A 17,554-nucleotide genomic window follows, 5' to 3' on the forward strand; every position below is an offset into this window, starting at 1 on the left:
GTGTGTGTGTGTGTGTGTGTGTGTGTGTGAGTGCACTGTGTGCGCTCACTCACCCTGATCTTGCTGTCAGCACCAGGATATTCCTTCTCTTCCAGAGCTTCCCAGCGCTGGTCGAACTTCGACACCAGCGGATCGTCAAAATCCACAATCTGGAATCCTGACACGTTGGCTCCGCCGTACTGGATCTTGGAGAGGTCTCCGTCTATGAACCCCTGCACACAGCAAGACTCTATTTATCTAGGCCTATTACAGTATCTGTCTGTATGTCTATTTACTGTATCTAGCAAGCTATACTGTACTGTATGTACACTCCACTACTGGCCTAATGGCATGTGCACTTAAGCCTCTCCAATTGATCCAAAATGCCACAGCTCGCCTGGTTTTCAACCAGCCAAAATTCTCACATGTCACTTCCCTTCTACGCTCCCTCCACTGGCTCCCGGTCGCTGCCAACACAGGGTACAAAATGCTGATGCTGGCATTCAAAGCAACCAAAGGCATGGCACCCCCATATCTTGCAAGCCTGATCGGACCCTACAACGCTCCACAGGTCCCAAACTCTTCTCCCTTCTGGCTCCAAAACTATGGAATGCACTTCCCATTGCAGTCAGAACTGCAGACTCACTCCCAATCTTCCGCCATCGCCTGAAAACGCACCTCTTCAGACTCCGTCTTAGCCCGTAGCACTTGCCGTCTTACTTGCCCTATAGCCTCGACCACCTACAGGCGTATGCATAGGCTCAACTTATAGCACTCTATAGTGTATACACACATAGTTTCATGATATAGATATTCCACTGGTTCTTAAGCTTACGTATGATTCACGATGACTATTTTTATGTATTTTGATGTAGGCCTATTACCATGTTTTTGTTCTTGCTTACTGTAAATCGCTCTGGATTAAGAGCGTCTGCTCCTAAATTATGAATTGTAAATTGTATTTAAGAAAACAATGAATCAAATGACTGATTATTAGGTATAGTAATACCTGATAAAGGTACACACAGAATGAGATCTAGATCCACACATTCACTATTCAAACTCACCAGGTTGGCGATTATGTAGTGGTACCCTTTCACGTGTCTACCAATGGTGATGACCTACGGAACACAACAATAAGACACATGATCACGTTATTAGTACTATAGGTTAATCAAAGACATGTCTGCTGAAACCCAACAGCAACAAAATGGACGCAAGGAAAAGCTGAGGTGAAATAGTCGACACACAACGTAAGCATATGAATCTATGCATATGAATCTAGCATATGAACCTCGTATGAATCTGATCTCAGGTCAGAATGGGATAAACACTGCTTCGTAGAGATACCTGCTGCGCTCTACTTAATCCACTTCCCTTATCGGCCAGTGTGACTGTAAAGAGAAACATCCCAGCCGTGAACCTTTTGAGGCGCTGGAGGAAATAACACGGTAAGAGGTTTTAATCCCCTCCAGTTGATTGACACCTGTGTTTGCCAGCTATAGGGCTGTCACATGAAACGGATTGGAATATTAACACCTCCTCACAGCCGTGCACGTGTTCTACATCTTCGGCAGGAGGACAGAAGACTTATATGGGCTCCATTTTCGTCACCGCTAAAACCCCTTACCCCTTTTTTTTTTTTACTATTTTGAAAAACATTTTTGAATAGTTCAACTAGCCAATCTACGTTGATACGTTGGGAGCTTGTAGACTGGCCATTTTAGCTATTGAAAAATGTTTTGCAAAATAGTAAAAAAAAAAGGCAAATAGGTTTAGGGATAAGGGGTTTATAGCGGTGACGAAAATAGAGCCCTTATAACCTCCTTGAAACATTCAGTTGTTCTCCGATGAAACGGTCTCCGAGGGCTGCAGACATCCGTTCTGCTGTTTTATAGGTTAAAGTGGCATCGACACTGTGCCTTAAATTCCAATCGATACGCTGCGTGGGCTCTAAGGCGCGATATAAATAACTCGTTTATACAAATCTCTGCTGCATTTAATTTGAGTTTTGTTTACAGCTTAAACGAACAATTAGTGGAATTGATACGGTTCCTCTCTCCTGCTAATGAATGTTAGGGGGGGGGGGGGGGTGTACTACTGCTGCCCTGTGACAGATTGAGCATGGAAGGAAATAATATTTTCTCTGTCAGGTGGAAACTTCATACGTGTGTGTATATGTCCAAAAAAAAAGTGTTACTTTTCACGATTCAAATTCAAAAGTATAGAAAATGTAGCAGATCAAGACAAGCACAAACAAGCACAAAAAGTATTGGACGTTGCAGATCTGCAACCTCCAAACGTAGCAAGATCTGCATCTTGCTACTTTCGTGTGATGCTGTTGCATGATTAATCCGTTTAGGCCTGACGACGTCGCAGAAAAAAAAAAAATCTTCTAATTCCCTCCAGTTTTCTGAAATAAATATGTTCACGATTTTTCAAAAATAGCAGATCCTACAAGCTCGTATAGCCCGCCACTCGGTGGCAAATCCGTCGGATTGCCGGTTGTCTATATCCAGCACAAAAGCCTCTCGAACCCGCGACACACTGTCATGCTGCATGGATTACCAGCCAAGGTGGCCTGGACCGCTAAGCCGGCCCAGGCCTCTCTAGTTTTTGATAATGAACTGAATCCTGACCATGACCATCATGCAGTGTTGTTTTCGTCGACTAAAACTAAGACGAAAAATGTTCGTCGACTACCTTTTTTCACTGACTAAAACTAAATAAAAACTAAATAAAAACGAATCTATGATGACTAAAACTAAGACTAAATATACTGACAATTTCGTCAACAAATAAACTAGACTAAAATTTTAGTAAGGGACTAGTGGACAAGAGATCCAGTTTTATGCTGGGTTGCATGCTGAAAATAGCAGATATACAATCTCACAACGCGTCGCGTATCTGCGTATCTGCTATTTTCAGCATGCAGCCAAAGTGTAAAATATGTCATTACAACGACATCAAGGCCTGCCAAAACACATTTTAGTCGGCTAAATCAACTGTAGATTTAGTCGACTAAAATCGTATGACATTTAGTCGACTAAAACTAGACTAAACACTAGAACATTCCAGGCGACTAAAAAAAATGTGACTAAAACTAAGTGAAAACTATTCAAGAGACTATGACTAAAACTAAAATAGAAATTTGCTGCCAAAAACAACACTGCCATCATGACCTAACAGCTTTCAACATGAGCCATACATATATACCTGCTCCATGATGTCTTTGACCTTGTCCTGCTCGCAGTCCAGGATCACCCTTCTCTCCTTCTTGTTCTCCAGGTCCTGGAAGAGCGCGCGGTACGCCTCGTCCTTCCTCTCGTCCTTCAGGTTTCCCACGTTGATGGCCGTCACCTGCCACTTCCGCTCTGCCGCCATGTCCAAGACCACCTGCAGAGTGGTCAGACCTGCAGGGGAGAGAGAACGCAGCAGCAACAATCACTGTTAGATATCTGACAGATTTCCCTATTGAACCATATGGCATGCCTACTGTATGTAGCAGAGTGGCTCAGAGCCTCTGCCTGATGGCCTCAAAAGTCTAATATCTCCCCCGGGCCATAGGGATATCCCTTTGGTCTAGTGGTTAAGACCCGAGTTTGAATTATGCATTCCTTTATTTAGGGAGCCCTGTTCAGAGTTAGCCTGGAAACCAGAACATTCTGTCAATGCAGGAAAAAAAAGACCTGTATTTGGTCTGCAGGTCTGCAGGCTCAGTTGTGATTAGCCTCGGAAACCCAGACGTTTTTATTTCCAGGGAGAAAAGAAAAGTCAAGGTCTGAGTCCACTTCAATTCGGCATAGAGTAGTGCAAACATTGCTCACTCTCTGCTAATTTCTGATCGTCTGCACCTTTGTTAAATTGACACACACCCGCACACACTCATCTCTCTCTCTATCGCTCTAAGTAATTAGTCTCATGTCGCACAGCTGCGCATAGTTTCTCCCGGCGGATCCTGCCGGGAGCTGCCTATGCCATAAAAAGCATAGGTGAGTTCCAGGCTAAGTTGTGATTGGACTTCATTCCCTCCGAAGTAGTGAGGGACCAATCAAGAACCAGTATGGAAATATGGGGCAGGTTTTATCACCAGAGGCATTTTTTGTCCACCCCTTGGAAATACAGGTTCCACACAGAGATTCCAGAGTACTATATATGCAGTGATATTAGAATAATCTAGAATAATAACTGAACATTTAGAATAATATATGAGTGCAACGGTGGCATATAAGGCACCAATAGAATCATACCATATAACCCATAACTATAGCTATAGGTACACTGTCCAATGGAGACTTGAAGGCTTTTTTGCCAAGTTCAGTTCGAGCTTTAGGGACAGTAAGTAAGAGGGTGACACTTGCATGTTGTAAACTATAGTTACTGGTTTTGTATAAAATATATATCCATAAAGGTAGGAGGGAAGCAAAGCAAGGATGGATTTATGAATAAAATAAGGATGGATTTATGAATAAAAGAGTGCCAGTGAGTGAGTCTACACGAGCCCAATGAAAACCACACCATTCTGGCACACAAGGTGTAATGGGAGAAACCTCAGGGCACTGTGGTACGCCGTATCTATCCAGTGAACGCATTTGGCAGTGGCATGCATGCAAACCAGATCACGACACACACATACCCGCTGTCTCACGCGCGCGCGCGGGCGCGCGCACACACACACACACACACACACACACACACACACTCACGCTATTTTATAATGGCTGAGAGGCGTACGTAGATACGAGGCACGTCTCCAACCCTCTCAGCCAATATAAAATATAGGCAAACTGAGACCTTGTGTGGCTTTTCTAAAACGGTTACAAATATGGTAATCTCTCAAGACATTTTCAGAGCTCTGCAGCTGAATCTGTCCACAACTCCCGTTACATCGTGTATAGAGTTTGTTCTTAGTAGGAATGAAAACAAAGACGCACCACGAGAAGTGAACCGGTCGACATCCGGTCTCTACACGCGGTTGCGGGCGGTGCCCCCAGACGTAATCATTTTGGACGATGGGTTCCCAGATAGAATTATAGACACTATACGTGCTCTATACATGGTGGTCCTTGAAATGTTTTGAGAAGCACTGCTTTAAACAACATTAGGGAGCAAGCCCAAATAAACTATGGACAGAAACACGCCCCAAACAATTAACCACAACCCGCAACTACAAATATTTACAAGCGAGTCGACTACAGAAAAACAAGCCCAAAGTCACTTGAAATAAGTGGACTTGGCAACACCAGGACTAGGAGAAGTGCTATGTCAGCTTGAGGAACACACAGTCCATGCTCTGCTCACATTCCAATCACACTTCATCTGGTTGTTCAGCTGAATCAGTTCTGATATTGATCGCCAATCCAGAAAAAGAAATTGTCGACTGTTTCCCTGTGTTGCTGTCGGATGAATTACAGGTGTAATCAGCTTCCTCCCAACGGAGCAGCAGGTTTTTATGACTGTGTGAAGTGATAATGGGTGCCTTGCAGTTTTCTTGCGTGTGGATAAACGATGTCGTCATTTTGCCGGGTCGTTAGGTCCTTTGGTTAAAGCTGACTGTAAGACTGACGCTCATTTAAAGAGATAATTGGAATGTGGGTTGATTTATCCGTGTAGACGAGGACTAAAGTGGTGTGTGAACTCTATAATGTTGATGCTGCTATGCTGTATAAGTGCTGCTTAAAGATTACGTGTAATTTGAAACTAAATTTGAAACGATTAGGCCCTGTTTACACTCGGCCTACACTACAGTATGGAGGCAGCTTGTCCATGTGTTGGTATTACAGCATATTACCAGTAATTCAACTCAGTAATTCATATTACTCACTATTGGTCACTAATCACAAAATGTCTGTCTGTCTGTCTGTCTGTCTGTCTGTCTGTCTGTCTGTCTGTCTGTCTGTCTGTCTGCCTGCCTGCCTGCCTGCCTGCCTGCCTGCCTGCCTGCCTGCCTGCCTGCCTGCCTTTCTGTCTGTCTGTCTGTCTGTCTGTCTGTCTGTCTGTCTGTCTGTCTGTCTGTCTGTCTGCCTGCCTGCCTGCCTGCCTGCCTGCCTTTCTGTCTGTCTGTCTGTCTGTCTGTCTGTCTGTCTGTCTGTCTGTCTGTCTGTCTGTCTGTCTGTCTGTCTGTCTGCCTGCCTGCCTGCCTGCCTGCCTGCCTGCCTGTCTGCCTGCCTGCCTGCCTGCCTGCCTGCCTGTCTGTCTGTCTGTCTGTCTGTCTGTCTGTCTGTCTGTCTGTCTGTCTGTCTGTCTGTCTGTCTGTCTGTCTGCCTGCTGCCTGCCTGCCTGCCTGTCTGTCTGTCTGTCTGTCTGTGCACCCCCCCCCCTTGCGATCCCGACTCCCAACCCAATCCTTACTGAAACACATCACAGGCAATTGTTAGGCATTCAATCAAACCTCAACAATAGAACTCCACATTATTGCACTTCCCAAACTATAACTATAACCCCTATTGCACTTGCCCCTCGTGTTTGTCAATCACCAAGCATTTCCCCAGGTGGAACTCGTTGGCTGAGTGGCCATCTCAGCTAAACAGGAAACAGTATTCAACAAAAGAATCATGACTGCAAAATACAACTGTGCAAGTAAATAAAGTGCCAATATAGACCGATTCAGAAACGGGTCTCGTGGTCGCAGGCAACGTATTTCCTGTAGGCGGAGACGACATATCTGCGGTTTCCCCCGCACCTCCTTCTGGAAAAGTGACGTTAGTGATGTTAGTCTGCCTCAAACGTTACTCTTTTACCTGCTTTTTACTAAAACTAACATTGCAAAGATGCACAGGAAGTGGCAACATTCCGAAAAAAGAAAAAAAAAAAACGGAATGTCAAAATATCTACCGCGGTGGCTGAGACCAGAGCCATATAGTAATGGTTGAGACAAAGCAGTGAAAGGTCCTGAAAGATACATAACGTCAGTCTGACCCCAATACCCAATCTTTCTGTTTTAGGAACACAAGGCTGCTGTACTTTATACCTCATACTTTAATGCTTAGTATAGGTATAAGCTGCACTCGTTGCCTTGATGAGTAAAAGCCTATACACTCTCACATTACTCCAATAAACTATCAATGAAGGGGTGTATTTGCATACGCATACAGTATAATGGGATGCAAAACTATTCAAATTAAGAAAGAATGCTCTGATACATAATGCATTTTACCAAGCAACCGACTACCCACCATACAGAAGCCAATTTAAAAAACCGTATAATCAGTCTGGGCATTACACGGGTTAGAAAATATCTGTCCATTTTCACTTTTGATTAGATATTACTTAACTGTAGAAGTGGGAAATTAGATTTAATCATTCTCTCAGACGAGACACTCACATCTACGAAATCACCCCCCCCCCCCCCCCCGCCCCGCCCCGACACACACATACTCGCTGTCTCACGCGCACACACACGCACACGCACACACACACACACACACACACACACACACACACACACACACACACACACACACACACACACACACACACACACACACACACACACACAGAGAGAGAGAGAAGTCACCAAGACCAAGCAAGTAAGCATGGAGTGGTGTGCACGTGGTTGCCATGGGAATGAGAAGGTCCTTCTGACCTAATTAAGAGTGCACACGGCGTCTCTAACCACAGATGTCTGCTAGCATTAGCTCTGTGGATGCCACACAATGCAATGATGCAACAGGACAATGCAGGACATACTTGAGACAGTGGACTACACAGAGATTAATTACCAGCTCTTAAATTATTGATGCTCTTGGTTGGTCATCATTATCTCTGCCAGGAGGTCATACATTCAGCCCTACATGTGTGTTGGGTTCTTTTTTTTTTTTTCAACTGAATGGCTGGAAAATGGAAATGAAGAGTTTACATAGTACAGATAGTAGCATAATGATTATATCTGGTTTCAGTATTTATTTATGGTGTATTGTCTCTATTATTAAGGTTATTGTAGCAGTCAATTTATATTGGGGGTCGGGAGGGGGCGGGTCGGGGGTCCCGAAACATTGCCAAAGCATTTCCAGGGGTCCCCGGCCAAAAACGTTGAGAACCCCTGCTCTAGACCAGAAAGTATGCTGGCTGGGCCATACAGGCGTGCTGTTGGGTAGACATACTTACTGCAACTGCATACATCACTATTATGAGGGCATGCCTCCTGGTGGAGATTTGTGCTATAACTGAGTGCACCTTTCTAGCATTATTATAATGGATCCTCTCAGTATTAGAGATACTGAATATAGCAGAATGTCAAGTATCAAAATGTAGCCTATACTTCCTGTATGGTGTTTTGCAGGAGAATGTGAATACTGCCTTCTTAGCTCAAGGGAGAAAGATTAGACAATCATATTGTCTGACCCAGAAAAAAGAGAGCATATTGATGGATGGATGGATGGATGGACATTGGATAAGTTCTAAACAGAGAGTGAACACAGACAGAGTGTCAGGACCACGCCCATGCCCTCATTCCAGATATCATCATTTCCAACCTACTAACTATACACACCTGCTCCTCATTAGTCCACACCTATATAATCACCCCCTCTGCCACTCCACTTCAGTCAGTATACACTGACACGGAGCAAGACAGGAACGCCCCAAAACGTCACATCCGGTTTTAGCCCGGGGTAAGAATTTTCTATGGCTGCCAATGCAACTTGCTCCAATCCTTAATCACATACGGACAAACATCTATGCCGATAATATCTAACTTGCGGAGGTATAGCGTGCCTTGTCCACGGGCAACAGATCTTTCAACGTATGGCACTGCAAATACGTTTGATAATCGCTACTCTGCGCAATATTGTTTTGAAAATGCCGCAAATTGCATTGCAGTGAACGAGAGCAAATCACAACTTCCCCCGGGGGGTGGGCGGAGTCAAGGGCTTGTTTGACTGCACTAGACACTAGCCACTCCACACGGTCCCGTCCGTTTATAGCTTTTGTCAGTTTGTTGCTTATTCTAACTTTGCCTTTGACTACGACTTTTGCCTATGCCCCTTGTACCTTTGCCCGGATTTATTAAACATCCTTGAAACCTGCGCCTGCATCCAAGAATGTCATCAATTACACAGAGAACACCACTAGTGTCGTGAGCAATAAGAGAGAGAGAGAGAGAGAGAGAGAGAGAGTGTGGTGAGAGTGAACGGAGAAAGAACAGAGCAAAGACAGATGGTGAGGAGAAAAGGTTGGACAGAGAGAGAGAGGCTGGAGAGAGGTTGAAGATTGGATATAGAGCGAGAGGTTGAAGATAGAGAGATGGTTGGACAGAAAATGATAGGGAGAGAGAGAGAAGGGCGACCGTAAATCCTAGCTAAACCAGTTGTGCTCAGCTGGCATTTCAAACTAAACAAGGGTCTATCGATATCGAGGTCTCCCTTCCCTCAACATTCTCCTTGCATTATCTAAAGCCTGTGTATTATTTATAGTCTGTTAAAAGTCTGTTTCATCACATTGTTCAAAAGCTCTTTAAAATCAAAGTACCTCTTCAAAGTCGTACCTCTTCAATGTCGTCCTTTAAAGCATATTTAAGAAGAACACTGCGACTAAAAATACACTTAAATGAGATTCAATGTGATCGTGAATGAAGTGTAATGTGACCGATGCGATGATTTGCAGTAATACTGGTACGGTAACCGGAGAACTCGTCGGTTTTCCGACTCGTCGCGGTTTAGTGCATTTTAGTTTTACTTCACCTTAATTTGGAAAGGAGGGACACCCTCACACCGCCACTTGCTTGGTTCAGAGCATTTATTTTTTCACCTTAATTGAAATTGCATTGAATTGAGAGAGAGAGAGAGAGGATAGTTGTTTAGAGTTTACACTAGAAGAAGTAGGAATGCTAAAGTTTAGTAGCGAAACAATGTAATTCATTAGTAAACAATATCCTGAAATATCATTGGTACTATCATTGGTATTCGCATACTCACCTTTTTATCATTGACCATTTCATTGCACAAAATAATTTGATCACTTTGGAAATGAACTATAACACCTGTGGGTTTGACATATACTATAATGATGAAGACAGCACGTTAGCATAACGATGAAGACATTGAAGCTTGTTTCTCTCCACTTTTCGCTGCGGCGTATTCTACTTGCTTTCTCTATTGTTACACTGTAAAGCATAAATATATGCTCAAAAGATTCCCTTTCTCACCACTGCTGTATACTGATAATAAAAGTTGAATGGAATTGTATATGGCTCTGCGGCAGATCCCATTTGTCCTCCAACAGTAAAAGCTGAATCCCAGTGTTGGATGAGTCGGCAGAAAAATAAACAATAAAAGTTTGACGACACAGCAAATTGAGATAAGTGTATTCTGTAAGGAAGCCCTTCACTGAATGAGAATCTGCTTTAGGCCACGTGTCTTGTCTGTCATTTTAACCCATTCTGACCTGAGATCAGATTCATAACGAGGTTTCCGCCGGACACACACTGGTCTGATTAACCCATTCTGACCTGAGATCAGATTCTAGAAATGTCAGTCGCTCTTCGATTTTTCAAAAATAGCAGACCTACAAGCTCGTATCGCGCCACTCGGTGGCGCGATATGAGCTTGTAGATCTGCTATTTTTAAATAGCTAAAGCATGACATGATGCCGACACCAAAATGGGTGCCCGTTCAGAATGGGTTAAAGACTGAAATGATGCTTGTCACGTCACATGCAAGCCATGGTTTGACCTGCTTTCCCATGACATTTTTAACATATTTTAGGCATTTTGCTGAGTGGATAGCGCTTCATTGTCTTCCTCAAGGACGCCTACACACACAGGACACATGGCTCCTATATGACTACGCTGGATATACTGCAGATCTTGGGCTGAATTAAATTGGCTTCCAGTCGAAGGCAGAATACAACAACTGAGACGCATTATCGTCTATGAAATCTAAAAGGAAAAATGGCAAAATACCCAACATATTTTAAAGGTTACTTTCCCGTATGTCATCGTCGAGTCCCATAGCTTGAATACAAGGGCGAGTGTAGCTGATCTTAAACTACCAAACCTAAAAAGGTAGGCAGAAGCTCATTTAAATATACGGGGGTGGAGGACTGGAACAAAATCCCAAGGGAAATTAAATTTGCATTTTGCATAAACATTTTTTTAAATATGTTGAAAAACTGTCTGACGGGCAAGCTAGAATAGTGCTGTATTTATCTATTTATAATATATTTATTGTTTTGTTTAGTGATCTATGATGGTGTCGTTGTAATGTCCATTATTGTGATTTTAGTCAACGCATGTTCTTCCTATACCATATTATGCTGTATTTATTTATTTGGACCACAATGGAATTAAGTCTTTGACTTTTTGTGCAATCCTGAAATCTTGTAATTTGTAAATCTGTATCTTGAATATATCAAATAAATCAAATCAAATCAAAAAGGATATTGCTATCTTTATATTATATATCTATCTATGTCGGTCTGTACGTCTGTAATGCACGTAACTCGAGAACCGTTCGGCCCACCGACTTCAAATTATACACACGCACGCATTCCACACTCCCACAGGGAGTGCAGTGCCCAGTGTCAAGTCGGTCGGACCCACAGTTGTCCAGAACCGCCACAAAAGGCCCCTGCCCAGGCTCCATATACAGTATGGAGCTGGCCTCTGCTAACATTACAACACATTACAACTCTGTGTCAGGCATGCCTGACAGAACTCCATAGGAATAAAGTGACACAGAGAGACGGACACAGACATCTCCATATATGGGCATAAAAGGGACACAGACAAATGGGAGGAACGGGTACTCTGACACGGGTACAACGGGTATTTCATAGCCAGGTGGGGCATGGATCTCCTAGCCTGGCTAAAGCCAGACGCGAATCATCCGTTGGCAAAAAAACATTGCCTGCCTATCTATCTATCTATCTATCTATCTATCTATCTATCTATCTATCTATCTATCTATCTATCTATCTATCTATCTATCTATCTATCTATCTATATAAATGTTTAGTTTTTTTGTTCAATAACAGGAGTGTCCGCATCTCTCCAGCTCTTTAGTAAACAGAAGATGCAAGGAATGAGGAAGGGGGTGATGTAGAGTCTGAAGAGGTGAGTCTTCAGATTGCAGTGCAAAGTGGGGAGTGAGTCCATACTCCTAACTGAGACCAGCTATAAACAAACAGAAGTGTTATCTTGTGTCTACAGTACATCGAGGGTTGCAGGCAGCCCTCTGCTCTGCCCCAGGGTACATCAGCACATTGTCAGCAACTGCTTTTTCCATGCTTCATGCTTCTTTAAATTAAAACAGGCTTGTACACTGTAGGTGCCGCATGCCTGATAGAATCTGACAAGTTGTTTATCCTGGAGAACAATGCCCTTTACCCAACTCATTCTGTGCTGCATCGATACTATTGCCAGAACATTGTTTTTGTCACGTCATATACAAGGACAGTGTATTGCGACCTCCGGGATCTAGATGTAATCTAATGGCTGTATCCAAGGGTGCTAAATGAGTTCTAACACAACACTAAGAGCCCATAGACACACATTATCGCCAGGTTATTTTTTTGTATTTATTTTAATCTGTAATCCCATTGTGTTATAACAGTTAGGCAGCACGGCCGATGGGATATTAAATATGTATGAAATATGATTTCTGCAGAGTGGACGCATGCATTGCTCGCTTGTGCTGAACAGCCTCGCCCTTCAAACGGTGACAAATGAGGCTCTCTGCCAACCGCCGCACATTCCAATGGCGGAGCATTATGAGACACCACCTGGTCAATCTATCAAAAGGAGAACTGAGAGTGTAATCATCATACGTCAAATTCGTTCAATATTTCAACACCGGTTCGGCCCACAACCTTTGAAATGAAATGCCAACAGAATTGCCCATAGGCAAAAAAAAAAAGAAAAGAAAAAAGACAGACAGACAGATAGCGAGACAGATTGATATCCTCACAAAGACAGAATTTCACATCTGAGGCCTGTTAACCATTCAATCCCTGAGGACATGCCTATAAAAGCATGGCTGACAGCATCTTGGAATCAGGATTGGGAGACAGCAGGGCACACACGTATCCATCGCTACATCCCGGGAAATGTATTTAATTACCACCTGTCCCGCTGTACAGACCACCTGTGAGCGTGCGTGCGTGCGTGCGTGCGTGCGTGCGTGCATGCGTGTGTCTTACCTCGATCACTGTCGTACAGGTAAGCAAACTTGTCCCAGTGGTAGTACTCAATGAGGCTGAGGAGTGGACCCTTGATGTCTGGTCTCATCTGGATGATGAACTGTTGGTTCCCATCCAGAGGGAAGCTGGGCGTTATGAAGGAGACATGCAGCGTCCCACAGAAAGACGTGATGGTGTTGACAGACTTCTTGTCGTAGAATCCAAAGATGGCATAAACTCCCCTGGAGAACTGTGAACAGACTGAGTAGAGAGAGAGAGAGAGAGAGAGAGAGAGAAAGCTGTATAATAAATGTATAATAAAATGCTTACTTAATGCTACAGTCTTATTTGAATGAATAAAACGTGCCAAATTATTTTTGCCAAACTAATTTGGCACGGTTTACAGGTGCTTTTAAACTGCACTATCGCCTTCCCAAATGTATGTGACCAAAATAGCAATTTATGGGAAAGCAAAGAAACACGCATGACCACACCTCTAGGCGCAAATACCGGTGTTGGCAAAATAGATGGCGGGTGACGCTGGACCAAAATACCATTAAGGGACAGAGCAAGCAAGCTCCTATACTGGTAATTTTAGGGCAGCGGCTGAATTGCGGGCTGCGTCATGGGAAACAACGGCAAGCCCTGAGGGGCTCTATTTTCGTCCATGCTAAACCCCTTATCCCTTACTTACTGTTTTGGAAAACAATTTTGAATAGTTAAAATAGACAATCTACAAGCTCACATTGTGTCGATGTATAGATTGGCTATTTTAACTATAAAAAAATGGCCGAAAATAGAGCCCTGACTGTTTGACAATGTCAAAACGTTATTTGCAGCAGACGGCCAGAGACGACCGTGGATAGATGATCTCTTTTGAAAGACAGAGAACAAAAATGCAGACAATAGAGGGTATGTGACATCATCATCAGACCCGGAAGTTATGCAGGAACGCCTATACTGAGTGGCCAAAAACTACTTTCTGGCATTGACAGCCCATGCATTCGAACTGAAAAGTCCTATAAACAATGTTGAATTAACTCACATTTGCCACTCGATCTGCCATTCACTTTACACATGCGCATATACCCTCTATAGCATATAGGAATAGGAAAGGTGGACGCCATTTTTACTTCCATCAACAAGGACGGCTCTTAGCTCTGTTGCCCCGTCCCATATCACCATAAAAACTTAAAATCTATAAACTGTCTCAGGGTCCCTGTCAGCCAGGCGTGCTGGGGACCGAAGCTTCTCCTTTCTGCAAACCACTGGAGTTAATTGCTTTCCCCCGGCATGGTAGGTTGAAATCCTTCCGATTAAAACAACAGCACTTTGGGTCTTTAGGGCCTCACTAGCATTGTCAACATGGTTCTTCCAAGGACGGCGACTCAGTCGCCGACTCGCTCCTCCGGTTGATAAATGAAGGGGACATAAAGTATAGCTCTCCCTAAGCAGTGTCAGGGGAGCGCTTGTCATCAACAATGGGACATATCGCTGCAGGTTTGACCTGACCACTGGGTTAAACTTTCATGAGATGCTGTCAGAAGACGGTTGAACACCACCAGGAGGGGGGGGGGGGGGGGGGGGGGGGGGGGGAGGATGAGCTGCGTAAAAGGTCCCGCGAGAGTTAACTATACCCGCCAAAATATATGCATAGTGCTGTCCCTGAGTATCGGCAACGGCCATTCTCCTATGGCTCATGCTGTATAGGTGACTTCTGCTCAATGTGTAAGGTCAGGGGGGGGGGAGGGGAGGGGGGGGGGTTGTGCCCTTCATGGAGAATGCCTAGAGCAGCACCTTCATTCTATAGGTCTAGGTGGTCATAGTAGATACACATCACTATACAGTCTACTATGTATCACACACACACACACACACACACACGCACGCACACACACGCACACACACACACGCACACACGCGCGCGGCAGAGCCAACCATGCGAGCCACCAACCTGCTCATTGGAAGCAGTTAAGGGATCAGTTGTCTTGCTCAGGGACACTTTGACATGGAGCCAGGGGCCAGAGGCCAAACGGGGGAATCTTCAGATTCCCAGACATCTGCTCTATACCCCCGAAGTCACCTTTGCACCGCCCTCCCCCATATCTGTGATCGTTTCTACAGGTCTGATGACTCTGCACAATTTCCTTTTGTTTAAGGATTCATCACGATCCTTATCCAGCCCCAAGCGTCCGTGTTCTTTGACTGGCCTTTGATATTCATAATGTATGGGGCAGAGACAAGGTATAGTACAGTAAAAGGTATAGACATGAATATTGAATGGCTACTGTAAGCAAGCATGGTGCAGCATGGGTGGTGCCATTTAACCCATTCTGACCTGAGATCAGATTCTAAAAATGTCTATTACATCCTGACAGTTTAATTATTAACCCATTCTGACCTGAGATCAGATTCTAAAAGTGTCTTCGATTTTTCAAAAATAGCAGACCTACAAGCTCGTATCGCGCCACTCGGTGGCGCGATATGAGCTTGTAGATCTGCTATTTTTCAATAGCTGAAGCATGACATGATGCCGACACCAAAATGGGTGCCCGGTCAGAATGGGATAATACTGGCCCGGGGTCAGCGGAGTGGGCTGTAAACGTATATTGATCATATAAGTGAATCAGGCTGTATTGACTGGGACATGCGTGTCCTTCAGTGTAATTAATCCAATGACTCATTTCCTCTTTCCCAGTAAAACTGGGATGACTTGCTGACACGGCGGATTGGAGGCCATACATTAGCCCATTCTGACCTGAGATCAGATTCATACGAGGTTTCCACCGGACACACACTGGTCTGATTAACCCATTCTGACCTGAGATCAGATTCTAAAAATGTCAGTCGTTCTTCGATTTTTTTCAAAAATAGCAGACCTACAAGCTCGTATCGCGCCACTCGGTGGCGCGATATGAGCTTGTAGATCTGCTATTTTTCAATAGCTAAAGCATAACATGATGCTGACACCAAAATGGGTGCCCGTTCAGAATGGGTTAGATATTAGCTGACTCTGCGTGAACCACTGGAGGCATCTCTTGCCATGCTGATTAGCTGTGGTGGCCGTCTTTGATGCACTGGCACAACGGAAAGTGACTGCAGTGGTCTTTGTAATCAGTTTGCTCGTCTTTATTTAGCCAGTCGTTTGCTGAGCATGTGCGCCATGTTTTTTTTTATGCACCTGCAGTACTGCATGGTTACAGACAGTGTATAGATTCACTCCTGGGAGCTGCCCAATACAACCACATTCTACGGTTGGTTACTGGGAGCTGCCCAATACAACCACATTCTACGGTTGGTTACTGGGAGCTGCCCAGTACAACCACATTCTACTACGGTTGGTTACTGGTAGCTGAACAATTCAACCACATCGTTACTGGTAGCTGAACAATACAACCACATAGTTACTGGGAGCTGCCCAGTACAACCACATTCTACTACGGTTGGTTACTGGTAGCTGAACCATTCAACCACATCGTTACTGGTAGCTGAACAATACAACCACATACAGTAGTTACTCATGGTAGCTGCCCAGTACAACCACCATCAACCGATGGTCAGTTTTTTGAGAGGGCCGAGAGCCCCTCCAACGACTGGCTTTCACTCATGACATCATGCCTTTGGACTTTTAATATTTTGTCCTATAAGCAAGGCTGCCTCTTAATGTCATGTGGCAGCCAAGTCTATGGACTTTTAATGTTTGCTACAGCATATGACCGGGGCTACACCGGGCACGTTTGAGCACGTCTGTGCATGGATTTTACTGCGTGCAAAGACCGCGTTTGGAAATATCCAACGCGTGTCAATGACACACCAAACACACGGCTATAGCACGGGATTGTCACGAACTGTATTGTCATGAACTATAATCTGTATACTGTACACTTTTATTATGTAGTGATGCCCTAGTGTTTCCTGTTCTGCCTATAGTTGTGTTTGCCTGTCTTGTCTTACTAGTTTTCTCCACCTGTGTCCTGTTAGTCTCCTAGCCAATCCCCAGTGTTGATTGTTGTCTCCACCAGCCGAAGGCATGGGGAGAGTATGTTTTGCACTCCGTCCGTCCGTCCGTGTGTCTGTCCGTGAACAGCTAATCTCAGCCACCGTTAACCCGGTCGATGCCAAATTTTGCACACACACTCCCTGGATGCCAACCATGAACCTCTGCCCCAAACTTTCCAGAACGGCCTGTTATAGCGCCACCAGGAGGCCGCTTTGTGCAAAACAACCCGGTCGATGCCAAATTTTGCACACACACTCCCTGGATGCCAACCATGAACCTCTGCCCCAAACTTTCCAGAACGGCCTGTTATAGCGCCACCAGGAGGCCGCTTTGTGCAAAACAAGTTTTTGCACAGTACACCTACAGATTTTTTCCAAACATCACGCAAATTGGTACACAGTCTCTCTAGAGCCATTCAACGAAACGGGTCTTTCAGATTTATCAGACTCCATCCTGATT

At 44.4% G+C, this 17,554-nt stretch overlaps 1 protein-coding gene across 2 annotated transcripts in view; it reads right to left on the reverse strand.

The window, feature by feature from the left end:
• The window catches only part of gria2b (glutamate receptor, ionotropic, AMPA 2b), a gene marked incomplete at both ends in the record, with an annotated part of 63,506 nt that overhangs the window by 17,758 nt on the left and 28,194 nt on the right, over nucleotides 1–17,554 (reverse strand). For both annotated transcript variants that reach the window (XM_083785376.1, XM_083785377.1), the window contains 4 exons: nucleotides 54–212; nucleotides 1,047–1,100; nucleotides 3,196–3,392; nucleotides 13,117–13,356. In XM_083785376.1, coding sequence (XP_083641502.1) covers nucleotides 54–212; nucleotides 1,047–1,100; nucleotides 3,196–3,392; nucleotides 13,117–13,356 — 650 coding nt within the window. The remainder of the gene's footprint in view (nucleotides 1–53; nucleotides 213–1,046; nucleotides 1,101–3,195; nucleotides 3,393–13,116; nucleotides 13,357–17,554) is intronic.

Source organism: Protomyctophum parallelum, assembly GCF_964188405.1.
Source record: "Protomyctophum parallelum genome assembly, chromosome: 16".
Classification (NCBI taxonomy): Eukaryota; Metazoa; Chordata; class Actinopteri; order Myctophiformes; family Myctophidae; genus Protomyctophum; species Protomyctophum parallelum.